The 13,287-nt window shown below is 36.7% G+C and overlaps 1 protein-coding gene across 1 annotated transcript; it reads left to right on the forward strand.

The window, feature by feature from the left end:
- Positions 1-2,839: 2,839 nt before the first annotated feature.
- On the forward strand, positions 2,840-11,285 carry LOC104215520 (rho GTPase-activating protein 5). The gene is made up of 5 exons (XM_009765339.2): positions 2,840-3,800; positions 7,140-7,260; positions 7,410-7,529; positions 9,745-9,975; positions 10,517-11,285. The coding sequence occupies exons 1-5, from the start codon at positions 3,391-3,393 to the stop codon at positions 11,090-11,092; spliced, it is 1,458 nt and encodes a 485-aa protein (XP_009763641.1). The 5' UTR covers positions 2,840-3,390; the 3' UTR covers positions 11,093-11,285.
- The last annotated feature ends 2,002 nt before the right edge of the window (positions 11,286-13,287 follow it).

The following is a 13,287-nucleotide window of genomic DNA, read 5'->3' on the forward strand; positions in this document are numbered from 1 at the left end:
TCCCATAACATAACACAGACCTGCTCGAGGCCTCAAATCACATCAAACAATATCGAAATCATGAATCGCACTCCAATTCAAGCTTAATGAACTTTAGAATTTTAAACTTCTATATTCGACGCCGAAACCTATCACATTACGTCCAATTGACCTCAAATTTTGCACACAAGTTATATTCGACATTACAGACCTACTTCAACTTCCGGAATCGGAATCCGACCCCAATATCAAAAAGTCCACTTACGGTCAAACTTCTCAAAAACCTTCAAATTTCTAACATTCACCAAATAACCCCAAAATGACCTACGGACCTCAGAATCCACTTCCAGGTGCGCTCCCAATACCAGAAGCACCATACGGAGCTATTCCCAGACTCGAAATCCCAAACGGACATCGATAACATTGAAATGCACTGCAACCCAAATTTATGAAATTCTTCCAAAATGTCAACTTCCACAATAGGCGTCGAAACGCTCACGAGTCATCCAAAACCCGATCCGGACATACGCCCAAGTCCAAAATCATCATACGAACCCGTTGGAACCTTCAAATCCCGACCGAGGCCGTTTACTCAAAAATCAAACCTTAGTCAATTCTTTCAACTTAAAGCTTCCGAAATGAGAATTTTCTTTCCAAATCAACTTCGAACTTTTCGAAATTCAATTCTGACCATGCGTGCAAGTCATAATGCCTGAAGTGAAGCTACTCATGGACTCAAACTGCCGAACGACGCACTAGAGCTCAAAACGACCAGTCACATCGTTACATCTACCCACTTCAGTTCTTCTGGCCAACTTATGAGTTTTCTCGCAATTTTGGAGCAAACTATTCCATACTTATGCAGAAACTTCACATTGAAAAAACAGATAGGATATACTTTCTGTCTGAGAAGCACATAATAGACATACTTGATTGTCAAAGTTCATCAATCTATCTTTGGTGGTCAGTCAACGTCTTTGGTTCTCTCCACCCGCCGCCTTCGGTCAACTCAAACAACATGCCAGGAAGGACAATCTCCCTTGAACTGCTAATATGAAGATAAAGATCCATTTAGGAGATCCATAGTTGTTGCAAACTATTTTCCTCCACTGTATTTTTGGAAAGCCACCTCTCATCATCGAATATATCTTATTGATTGAGAAGGTTGTTACTTTTTAAGTCCTCTTCCACGATCCCAGCTAGCTAGCTGGACATAACTCTGCATCTTTACAATTTATTGTACTATCTATGAAGCTTGTTTAGGTAGTGCACCCCAAATTTGTCCACCCTTGATGTAATAGTTGTGAACACACATAACCTAGAGTTTATCTTGTTTAGGTATTGCACCCCAAATTCGTCCACCCTTAATATAATAGTTGTGAATCTACATAACCCAGAGTTTATCATTTTTACAACATAGGTTCCATAATACCTTGCTAATCGCTGCTCTATTCCATACGACTATATCTAGGATATTAAATCCACCAGCACTAGCAGGATAGCATACTTTCTCCCATGCAATTAATGTTTTTTTTTGTCAATTCCACTCTTCCGGTCCAAAGAATATTTTTATTTATTTACTTTGTTAACGTGTATAACATAAATTTATTTTTAAAATGTAAAGTTCCATTTTCAGTCAAGCCATCTTCTTCCTTTTCCTTATCTTGGCTCTCCTCCCCGAGAAAAAATATCAAAAAAGAAGTCCACACTGAGTAAACAATCAGTAGTAAGAAAACAAAATTTTGAAAATAAATTAGCAACTATTAAACAGAAATATCCAAGTTCAACAATCCAAAGACAACCACTGGAATTAATTATAGGTCACACACCACATCTTGCCATTTAAAATTATATGTCCTCCAAAAGCACAAATCTTTGGGTTCCTTCACCAAATGGCGAAAAGCAAAAGAAGTTGCAAAACATCAAAAAATAAATGATGAAAAGGAACTTCAAAGTCACTCCTCAGTTCTTTAAAAGGTTCAAAAAGCAGTCTCAACTTACAACTTCAAGAAAGGAGCATAAAGCTTGGATTATGCTGGAAAAAAACATTTAGCTGTTGTTATGCGATTATCATGTCTTAATTGTTTGTAATATATTCTATCTAGTGAATTGGATGTTTGAAGATGGAGGTTAATTAGTCATTGAGTGGAAGAGTTGTTATATATGGTATTATTATTTATGCTAATTCAGGTAATATAACTTAATTCTTTCTATATAGAAGATCATCAAACATAACTATAAATTCGCTTTTGGGATAATCGTAGACTTAATACCTTTTCAACAAACTCAGTAAGTCAGTATCATCTAAGTTGTGTTCCAAAATTAAGGATGAATTGAATTATCTATCCGACCATATCCTTTAGTAGGAACAAAATTAAACCTATTTCTTGCCCTTGCTGCCATAAAAACACTTTTTTCACAAATTGTACTTTATCAAACCAATAAATACACATATAATATGTACTTTTTACATATATTTTTCTCAATTAATTATAATTAATTATATTCTCACTTCAATTCAACCTTAAAGTTATAAAAAACAGCTCAGTGCACTAAGCCTTCATTATGTGCAAGGTTTGAAAAATGGCCGGACAATAAGAATTTATTTTACGCAATCTTAAGCTGTATGTTTGCGTGAGGCCGTTTTCATTAAATTAAAATGTGACTCAGTTTGTTTTTTATGTGTGTTCTTTAAAGTATTGTTTGTTGTTTTTTCTCAGCTGTATATTCTCCTCCCACACTCTTAAATGAGCCAACGCTTACATGGCAAGAATCCATTGGCCACTCAAGGATGACGCCATAAAGAACATTTAGTAGAAGCAATAAATTTCCAAAAGTACCCCTCTCTCTCCTCTCCCCTCTATCTCTTCCTCTTCAATCTCCATTCTCCAACAAAAACTATACTGATTCAGATTCAAGAACCTCTCCACCCACTAACCCAAAATCAATAAAATCAATAAACAAATACCCTTCAAATCCAACTTCACAGCAAAGCATTTCTCTCTCTCTCTCTCTTTCTATCAGTACTGTTAAAAAGACTCTGTCTTTATTGCTTCTTCAACGCGCCACTAAAAGGGCTAGTTCAAGAAACAATAAACAATATGACAGACTTCATGATTCTCACGTCCCACATCTCTTAACTTGAAGAAACTAGTTTTACCCCATTTTCCCATTTCTTAAATCCAATTCCTTTTTTCTCTTCCATTACTATAACCATAGTTTCTTTGTCAAAATCCAAGAATTGGTCTTTACTGGGTTTGGTGTTTCTTACCATTTCAATCCAAGAATCTGGAAAAAATCATTTCTTTACTGGGTTTGGTGGGTTTTTGACATTTCAATTCAAGAATCTACAAAAAAAATCATTTCTTTATTGGATTCTTGATACATTTTTATATACCCTTTAAAGCAGCTATGACAGAGGTCCTCCACTCCTCTTCTCCTTCCTCTTCTTCTCCTTCAATATCTACACCTACACACAATGGCCACACATTGTTTGTAGAAGAAGAAATTGAGAGGGGTTCTGAGGTTGCTGTTTGTGATTCTGAGGAAGAAATAGAGGAGAAAAAGAGAGATAAAGAAAGAAGAGATCATTTGTCTTTATTAGCTCTTTTAGTGACATTGTTTAGGAAGAGTTTTTGGATGGCTTGTAAGACAGATAGGGAAGGAGGAGGAGATCTGTGTGGTGGTAGTAGGGGTATGGAAATTGGGTGGCCTACTAATGTGCGCCATGTTGCGCATGTTACCTTTGATAGGTTCAATGGATTCTTGGGTCTTCCTGTTGAATTTGAGCCTGAAGTTTCCAGAAGAGCCCCCAGTGCTAGGTACATTGTTTACTTTTTGTGATTTTTGATGAGGATTTACTTTATAGTTTATCAAAATTTTGTAGAATTTGTGATATAGTAATCTTGATATCCTTTGTGGTGATTAGATTTAGTAATTCACCATTTGCAAATATGGAATCAGAAGTTTTACTCTTATGCTATTTTGGTTCCTGCTTTAATTGACATTGTGAAATGTGTTGTGGAGGATATGTTAGGATACCTCAGGAAAGGGAAAACTTAAAAAAAAGATAGTTAATGCTAGTATTTAATAGTTAGTTGTTAGTTGTAGAGAGTCTGTCTTTAAAAAGATTGCTTAGGTTGGGTTTTCAGATTAAAAGCAGACATGTTATGTTTTGTGCTGTCTCATTATAATCAATTTTATCAGTACTGTTAAGCTTGATAGGAAAATCCAACCTCAATACATTACGAGTGATTGAAGTCTTGCACCCAAGGGTGTGGCCTAGTGGTCAATGAAGTCAGAGAGAACGATGAGGTCTCAAGTCCAAATCCTAGCAGAGGCAAAAATATTAGGTGTTTTTTTCTCATCTGTCCAAGCCTTGGTGGACAGAGTTACCTGATACCTCTTGCTGGTAGAAGATAGCAGGTGTCTCGTGGAATTAGTCGAGGTGCACGCAAGCTGGCCCGAACACCACGGTTATTAAAAAAAAGTGATTGAAGTCACCTATTACTTGGTGCTGCATTTATCTTTTCCATGCAAAGCGCCTTGTTATGTTCTCGGGGTCCTTTCTTTTCTTTTCTTTTGAGATACACTGGTTGATTAGCTATAAGTCCTACATTGAGAATCCATCTCCCCTTCACAGAAGCTTCCTGAGTAATACGGACACGTCTAGCACTTAGTTATGATCCTATAGATAATTCCTACTAGACTCATACACTTATAATCTTTGATGTTTGGTGTCCCCTCCTTTCTTATGATTGCTATAAAAGAGGCATTGAGGCCTTTTTTGAATTTTCCCATCTAGAAGAAGTTGGAATTGTTTCTACATCCCCAAATGCTGTTGGATAAATGCTATAGTGAAGCCATCAGGTCCCTGTGTCATTAGCACAATTGTCAACAGGTTTGCAGGCTTCCTCTTCTTAGGACTCCCTTTCCAATCAATTGTTGATCCTAACTTGATGCGATTGAAGTCTATTCCCTGCAAGGATGGCATCCAATTCACCTCTTTCTTATACATCTCTATTGAAACTCACAACTACCCCCCTTACCTTATCTCTCTTGTAAATTGTTCTCCCACAATTGTTGCTTCTTCCAAGTTCCTCCCATTAGTAATAATTTGTTGGTGGAAAAACTGAGAATTGCAATCCCCGTTAGAAATTGAGACTTATCTCATTGTTTGCAGTACTCTTATTGTATTGAATTTTGTGGGAAAGATTGTTGGGGTATTACACTTGAGCATCAGATCATAGAATTTATCTTTTTTTTTTATTGGTGGTGTTTGGGGTAACTTGTGCATACCTTGACTAATCTACCAAGCAGCTTGTTGGTTCAGCCCACTAGCACGGCCACATGGGTTGTCAAGTAGCTCCCTTTCCGCTCCGAAGGAGAAGGTTTGGATCTTTCAATCTTATGTCGTGAGGTATGTGACCTATGTTAGGTCCATAAGATACCACAGCTTTTGGTGTAGGATTCCGACTTGAAATCTCTCGTTTGTCACTTCCATAGCTCAACCGCTACCATTATTGTATTCTTCAAAGTGTCTTCTTGCGTGAGCAGACATTCCATGTGGTCAACATTTTTACAGATGAAGTCATCTGTCTATTACAAGTAGATATTATACTATGTCTTTGTTGTACTTTGAATCTAACTATAATTGTTAAATAATTTAGTGATTGACTCCTTATAGGTTAATTCTTAGTTCTTGACCATATATCCCATTTTGAGCTCTATATTTAACCTTAGACAACAATTAATTTAAATTTTCAAAATAAATCTTTCCTATTTTACATTTTTTTGAAAGAGAAAGTGCGATCCTAGTCAATCGGCCATATTGTATCATCCAGAAGAAAAGAAAGTATTGAAAGAGAGTTTAGCAGTGAAATATGGAAAAGAGATTATCTTTGTGGGTTTACCTTTATAAGATTACAAAGCGAATTATATGCTAATAAAGCACCTTCATATATCTCTAGTTTATTTAAGCATTCACGTGTTGATCTATAGGTAAATTGGAAAGAGATCTTTTTCTTTTTTGGTAAATGACGATTAGAAGGAATTTTATTGGATCTTTATCATGTTAATTTGCATTAGAGGTCGTGGCTCATTGGTAGCAAAAATGTTCTCTTGTTATATTCTGCTCTGAAATCACCAACTAATGTAAGTTTTTGATTCATTTATCTGCTGTTTTTGTTTATGTTGTTCCTTGTCGTGACATGATGAAAAACGTAATCACTTCATCAGAAAATCATTCAGAATTGGGAGTGAGTCTTATCTTAGTGCATAAAGTCCTCCATCAGTAGGTGAACCATTGACTGCATTTGTTGCTCTCTGCATATTAGTATATTACCCTAGGCTTTTAAAGCTAACTAAACTAATGTGGTTGTTGCATTAAATTGTTGAGTTTCCAGTTATGTTGCAGTTTCGATTAATGAGCACATAGCCATCTCAGTTTCCTATTTATCATTAAAAGCAATAGCAATTATCATATCTCCTCTTTATCAAATTAAAATTTCTCACTTTTTTGGTATTTACAAGCATGTTTTTTCTCTTTTAAATCATAAACTAGCAGACTTGTCTAATTTTGTAGGTTCTACTCACCTATGTTGCCCGGACTCTCTAAAATGATGCCGCACCCGTGCCGGATCCTCCAAAAATACACTATTTTTGGAGGATCCGACATGTAAGGAAACATTTTTGGAGAGTCCGAGCAACATAGCTACTCACTGCTCCTGTTTTGGTCTTCAATAAAATTTCTCCTGTTTTGATTTTTAATAAACTAGCAGACTTGTCTACTATGTGAAAAGATTTGTATGATCTTAAAAAACGGCAATGTAATGTCATAGGTGATTGATTTAAAAAGAAATGTAATACTGGAGTGCATTAAATGTTGTAACATTTTAGTTATATATTTATGGCGACATATCTTTTATTTCTGCTCCAGCTAGTAGACCTTGAAGATAATTAGGATTCATTGAAAGCATCTTCATGAAAAGAAACTGCTACAGTTCCATTTCTGTCTTTAGTGAGTTGCTTGGACTTTTTGCGGATAGAAGATTATTATGATGTTACCAGTATTATACATCATGATAGTCCTGCAGATATAAACTATTCTATAAGCATGACTGCATCTTGAAGTGCTATTGACTTTGGTATTCCATCTGTAGTACCACTGTATTTGGAGTGTCAACGGAGTCCATGCAGTTATCATTCGACTCTCGTGGGAATAGCGTTCCAACTATTCTCCTTCTAATGCAAAGGCGTTTGTATGCTCAAGGGGGTTTACAGGTGCGTGCTGCGTTTTTGTCTTATTTTTTCGAATATTCAAATACTGCATTAACAATATTATTGGATGTCATTGTTATCATCATTGAGGAGTAGTGCTGTGTCCTATAGTTGTTCATTTGATCATACCCGAGTTTTTTGTACGTGAGCAGGCAGAAGGGATTTTCAGAATAAATGCTGAAAACAGCGAGGAGGAGCTTGTTAGAGAGCAATTAAACAGGGGAATAGTTCCGGATGGGATTGATGTACATTGTTTGGCAGGCCTCATTAAGGTATATCTCTTCAGACTTATCTAATATATTTCACCCTTCGTGAATGCATAGAAAAACCATTAATGTTGTAGGCATTCATGCGTCATAAACATGTGCCACTTTTTCACATGGGTGTGTGCGCCTACCTTATAAGAAATTAATTGTAATTGTCCTGCAATTTCAAATACATGATAAAGGAAATGCTTCAATTGGATAGCATATAATATGGTACCTTGCTCAGAATTATGCAGCCTGTCAAAGAGACTTATTGAATGGAACATTTGCATTAATTCTATTATGGTCATCAGATGATGGGATTCTGAGTGCCTCATTCAATGATATAAGCAACCCATTATTTGAATATTACAGGCCGCTTGTGGAGGCATGAACAAGCGATAAAAGTCTTGTAAACTTCCTCTTGGCTAAAGCTGTGTAGGTGATAAGAAAAGTGGAAATAATAAGCCGACTCTTCACATGGTCAGTTACTTTTTGTAGTTCTTGGTAACTCAAGGCGTATGACTTCTGAGTTCTGATCATATCCTAGAATTGACGAATATATCTCTTCAGACTTATCTAACATATTTCACCCTTAGTGCATACACAGAAATACTGTTCATGTAGGCATTCATGCATAATAAACATGTGTACGCACGAACGTGGACTCTTTCCTATGGGTATGTTTTAACACACAAGCGCACCTTACCTTCTACGATATATATTGTGCTTAGGAAAACCTGAAATTGTGCTGCAAATTACAAATTCATGATAAAAGGAAATGTTTCAGTTGGATAGCATATAATATGATACCTTGCTCAAAGTTATGCAGCATGTCAAAGAGACTTTTTGATTGAACATTTGCACTAATTCCATTATAGTCATCAGATAATGGCATTCTGGGTGCCTCATTCAATGATATAAGCAACTCATTGTACTATTGGCCGCTTTTGGAGGTTTAAAAGCTTTAAGCACAAACAAGCGATAAAAGTCTTGTAAGCTTCCTCTTTGCCAAAGCTGTGTAGGTAATAAGAAAAGTGGAAATAATAAGCCTACTCTTCACATGGTCAGTTACTTTTTGTAGTTCTTGGTAACTCAGCTCTGATCATATCCTAGAATTGACGAATATATAGAGATTTTAGATTTCTATTCTGGTACATGCATCTTTCTCTGACCAGTTTTACAAGCATTTCTAAATTTTGTATTTCTGGCTTCCTTCAGTTGGGAGTCAGAGACTCAAATCTAACATGTTCTTTCATTCTTTTCTTGTATACTTGCAGTAGATGACACCAAAACTTAAGATCGAAGCAATGCTGCTTATTTGCTTGTCAAAATTTACCATTGGCTGCCAAATCATGTGATTGATTAATGAAGGCAAAACTCTAGAAACTTATGATTTTTAAAATGCACCTAATTAGTAAAAGTCTACATAATTGCATGTTATGACTCTGCTGTAAATTTGTCCACTAAAGTGACCGCGGTATCACAGGCTTGCAATTAGACAACTTCCTTATGTCCTTGACATTTATGGTTATTTTGTGAACTGTGATGTTTCTGCTGTAAATCTAGCATTTTCAATACTGCAAGTGAAAAATACCGCAATGCTGCTTATGTGCTTGTCAAAATTTACCATTGGCTGCCAAATCATGTGATTGATTAATGAAGGCAAAACTCTAGAAGCTTATGATTTTTAAAATGCACCTAATTAGTAAAAGTCTACATAATTGCATGTTATGACTCTGCTGTAAATTTGTCTCACTAAAGTGACCGCGGTATCACAGGCTTGCAATTAGACAACTTCCTTATGTCCTTGACGTTTATGGTTATTTTGTGAACTGTGATGTTTCTGCTGTAAATCTAGCATTTTCAATACCGCAAGTGAAAAATACCGCAATGCTGCTTATTTGCTTGTCAAAATTTACCATGGGCTACCAAATCATGTGATTGATTAATGAAGGCAAAACTCTAGAAGCTTATGATTTTTAAAATGCACCTAATTAGTAAAAGTCTACATAATTGCATGTTATGACTCTGCTGTAAATTTGTCTCACTAAAGTGACTGGTATCACAGGCTTGCAATTAGACAACTTCCTTATGTCCTTGACGTTTATGGTTATTTTGTGAACTGTGATGTTTCTGCTGTAAATCTAGCATTTTATGTTTCATGGTTTCTATGTGTTGGTTATTTGAAAACCTGTTGGTGGTATATTTATCCTTGATTTGACATCATGTAAATCAACAGGCTTGGTTCAGGGAGCTGCCAAGTGGGGTGTTGGATACACTTTCTCCCGAGCAGGTCATGCAATGCCAATTAGAAGAGGACAGCATTGCACTCGTGAGACTTCTGCCACCAACAGAAGCTGCTCTGCTGGACTGGGCTATCAATCTCATGGCTGATGTTGTCCAGGAAGAACACCTTAACAAGATGAATACGCGCAACATCGCAATGGTGTTTGCTCCTAACATGACACAGGTAATTTCTGAGACTATATGCACATTGTTGGCATTTGCCCTTTGGTAGCCGAGATAAGTAAACCCCATAAACATGACCCTCCCCCCCTCCCCCCTCTGAAACCCCAAAATTGAAAAAAGATAACAGAAACAAGATGGGGAAAATTAGTAACTTGCGAAGAGGAGGGAGGTGGGGGTTCTCTCCTCAATACTGGCATGAAACTTCCAAGCGGACGGTTTACCTTCCATAAGCTGAGAGTTTATATCTAAGCAAATAGAGAATGAGTTGAAATTTGGAAAGCCAGTTGTATTGTTTCCTACCATTATTTTTTTAAACGGGCAACTCATTTTCAATATGAATCTAGTCCATAACTTTTGAAAGAAAATGAAATGAAAAATACCGCAAGTGAGAACAAGTTGCTATTCTTATTTCTTCTTTTTTCTTAAATCAATTAATATCTGAACCATTAAACTGGTTCTGTTTCCGTGGATATCTGCCCACCGTTCTCCTCTAATGGCTGGATCAGTATAATAAGTAGTAATTTTAATCTTCTTCCTTGCAGATGGCAGATCCGTTGACTGCACTGATGTATGCTGTCCAAGTAATGAATTTCTTGAGGACGCTCATCGAAAGGACCTTAAAAGAAAGAGAAGATTCCCTGATTGAACCAGCTTCTGTTTCTAACCTAGGCCGGCCTGATGAGAATGGTCGTCAAAGTCCACCGCAACTATCTCTGGAGAGCACCAATGAATCAGATGAACCGACTGAGCAGGTGTATACTGTAGAAGAGCCCGATTCAGCCAGGGTATCTGAATCTAATCGAGTAGATAACAACACTGATGATGAATATCTTAGTTATACAACTTCTTCAGAGGAATCCGACGATAGTGTATCTTGTGGAACTCCTATCCATGTTGATACCATGGCAAGAGAAGCCTGTATGACAAAAGGTCCAAACTTTGAAGAGGACGCTCAAAGGATAGGCCAGTCAAGTGATTCTAATCAGACGAAGGATGTTCTGAAAATTGATTTAGAGCCAACTACAGTTCAGTCTCTGGGAAATGATAGTAAATCTAAAGGAATAAGCAACTTGAGTCGTATAAATTCAATGACAGAGCGGACAGAAGCCTGGCGGTAAAGAGGAGGGAACAACTTTCTATGCTGACTAAGATGGTAACAATTACTATTTGGTTGTGAAAATGTGAATGGTTAATGCTTCATGTATGTGTTCTAGTGTACTGTCGGTGGTTTGTTTTAACTGGTTACGGTTTGATGTGTACATTATACAGTCTGCTTTCTAAATGCTAGAACGCGAATATGATTGATCTGCACTTGCACAATGTGGATGTCCACTTCCATATACCTTATTGCCTAATCTGTGTGGAGGACCAATCCTTTTACTTTTCTTTTGATGAACTGTATTTGGTATGTTAGAAATGTTGATGCTTCAGGACCACAACAAAGATAAAGTTTTTCATATTCTGATGCTACAATAATGTTTTCATATTAGTAAAACCTGATCGAGGAAAACACTCTACCGGAAACAACCTCTATGCCTTCTTAAAGATAAGGGTAAGGTTTGCGTACACACTACCCTCTCCAGATCCCACTTGTGAGATTACATAGGGTTTATTGTTGTTGTTGTTGATCGAGGAAAAACACCCAAATAAAGAAAAAGCAGCACTAACAAGTCATTTTTGTGGCTCCATAATATTGTTATGCGATAAACTGCTGTAGTGGCCTTTCATTTTCTTTGAAATGAATTGGATGATCAATATGGATCTACTGGGAATATACTCAGCTAGTTGAAAACTACAGGCAGGGGAAGGCAAAGGTAGGTTGGTTTTTGAGGGTTAGTTGATAGCAGTAGGGAAGGGGAGCCTTGACGTAACGGGTAAAGTTATTACCATGTGACCAGGAGATCGTTCGAGCAGTGGAAACAGTTTCTTGCAGAAATGCAGGGTAAGGCTGCGTACATTATACCGTTGTGGTCCGCTCCTTTCCTGGACCCCACGCATAATGGAACCTTAGTGCACCGGGCTGCCCTTTAATTGATAACAGTAGTACTATTTTAGTATGTGAAATGTATACTAGTTTAGGGAGGTGTATCTGGAAATTGACTACAATCTAGCAATTTTGTCAACCATATAATAAATCAAAACCAGGATGTGCTAGTTATAGGTGTATGATCTTTCAGAAATCACATCAAAGATACTTATGGAACACTACTTCAAATTGCATGATGAGATAGAAAATTACAGAAAGTTGCTGAGGTCCTGAGTCTTTTTAGTGCTGTCTTGCATACATAAGTGGCTTTCACTCCATAGTAGATACCACTTGACTTTTCTCATAGTAACAAATGTTAGTGCTTTTACTTTAGATCTAATATTTGCTAGGAATTTTTAATCTTGTCAGAGATTTATATGTTAGTAGAAAATGATTGAAAATTCTCGAGTTAGGAAACCTTTTAAAAAAAAAAGAAAATTGAAGTTGAGACAAGCTTATATTGAGTGAAATGGATGTGAGGATTCATAAAGCCGACCCCAACTTGTCTATTTTCTTTTTCTGATAATATTAGTGTCTGGACTAGCTTGGGCGCATTTTGACTGTTTCACTAGTTACCTGCTATCTCCCACAAGTACAAATACCGGATAAGTTTGTCCATCAACGCTCAGGCCGATAGGAAGGAATCACCTAGTATTTTTGTCTGCACTGGGATCTAAACCCCGATCTTCAAGATTTGCACCCACTTTATTGACCACTAAGCGACGCCCTTAGGTGCATTATAGTGGTTCCTTATAAACAAATGATAGTGATTTTGTGTGGCCTGATTATAGAAGCAAAATGTGTTCCGAGTGAGAATTTCAAGAAATAGAAAGTTTAATACACTAACTAGCCAAAGATAACCCTATTATTCAGTCATTACTCCAACAATATAATCCTGTTGGACTTGCAGTATATTCCAAAGTCAGTTCATTTCCGCGTAAAAAGTAGTTGAATCATTTGTTATATATATCAATGGTTACTAAGAAAAGATAAGGAAGAAAGAGAGAGAATTTACAGTTTGACATGTAAAATTGAGACCACCAAATGAATAGAAGATTTATAACCACTCATCTTTTATTCTACTTTTCTTTTCAAATTAAAGTGAGAGGTACTCCTACAAAACAGCACCTTGACTTTATCAGCAATCTCATGTCCATCTCGTGCATAATTTCTTCCTTCTACACAACAACAAGAAGAAGGTCTTAATTTGCCTTAAAAGATTTACTAGTATTCATTATTTTGTTGGTCTTGTGCCAACTAACAAAGAGAAAAAAGGCAACAAAAACT

Source organism: Nicotiana sylvestris, chromosome 11 (genome assembly GCF_000393655.2).
Source record: "Nicotiana sylvestris chromosome 11, ASM39365v2, whole genome shotgun sequence".
In the NCBI taxonomy this organism is placed as follows: Eukaryota; Viridiplantae; Streptophyta; class Magnoliopsida; order Solanales; family Solanaceae; genus Nicotiana; species Nicotiana sylvestris.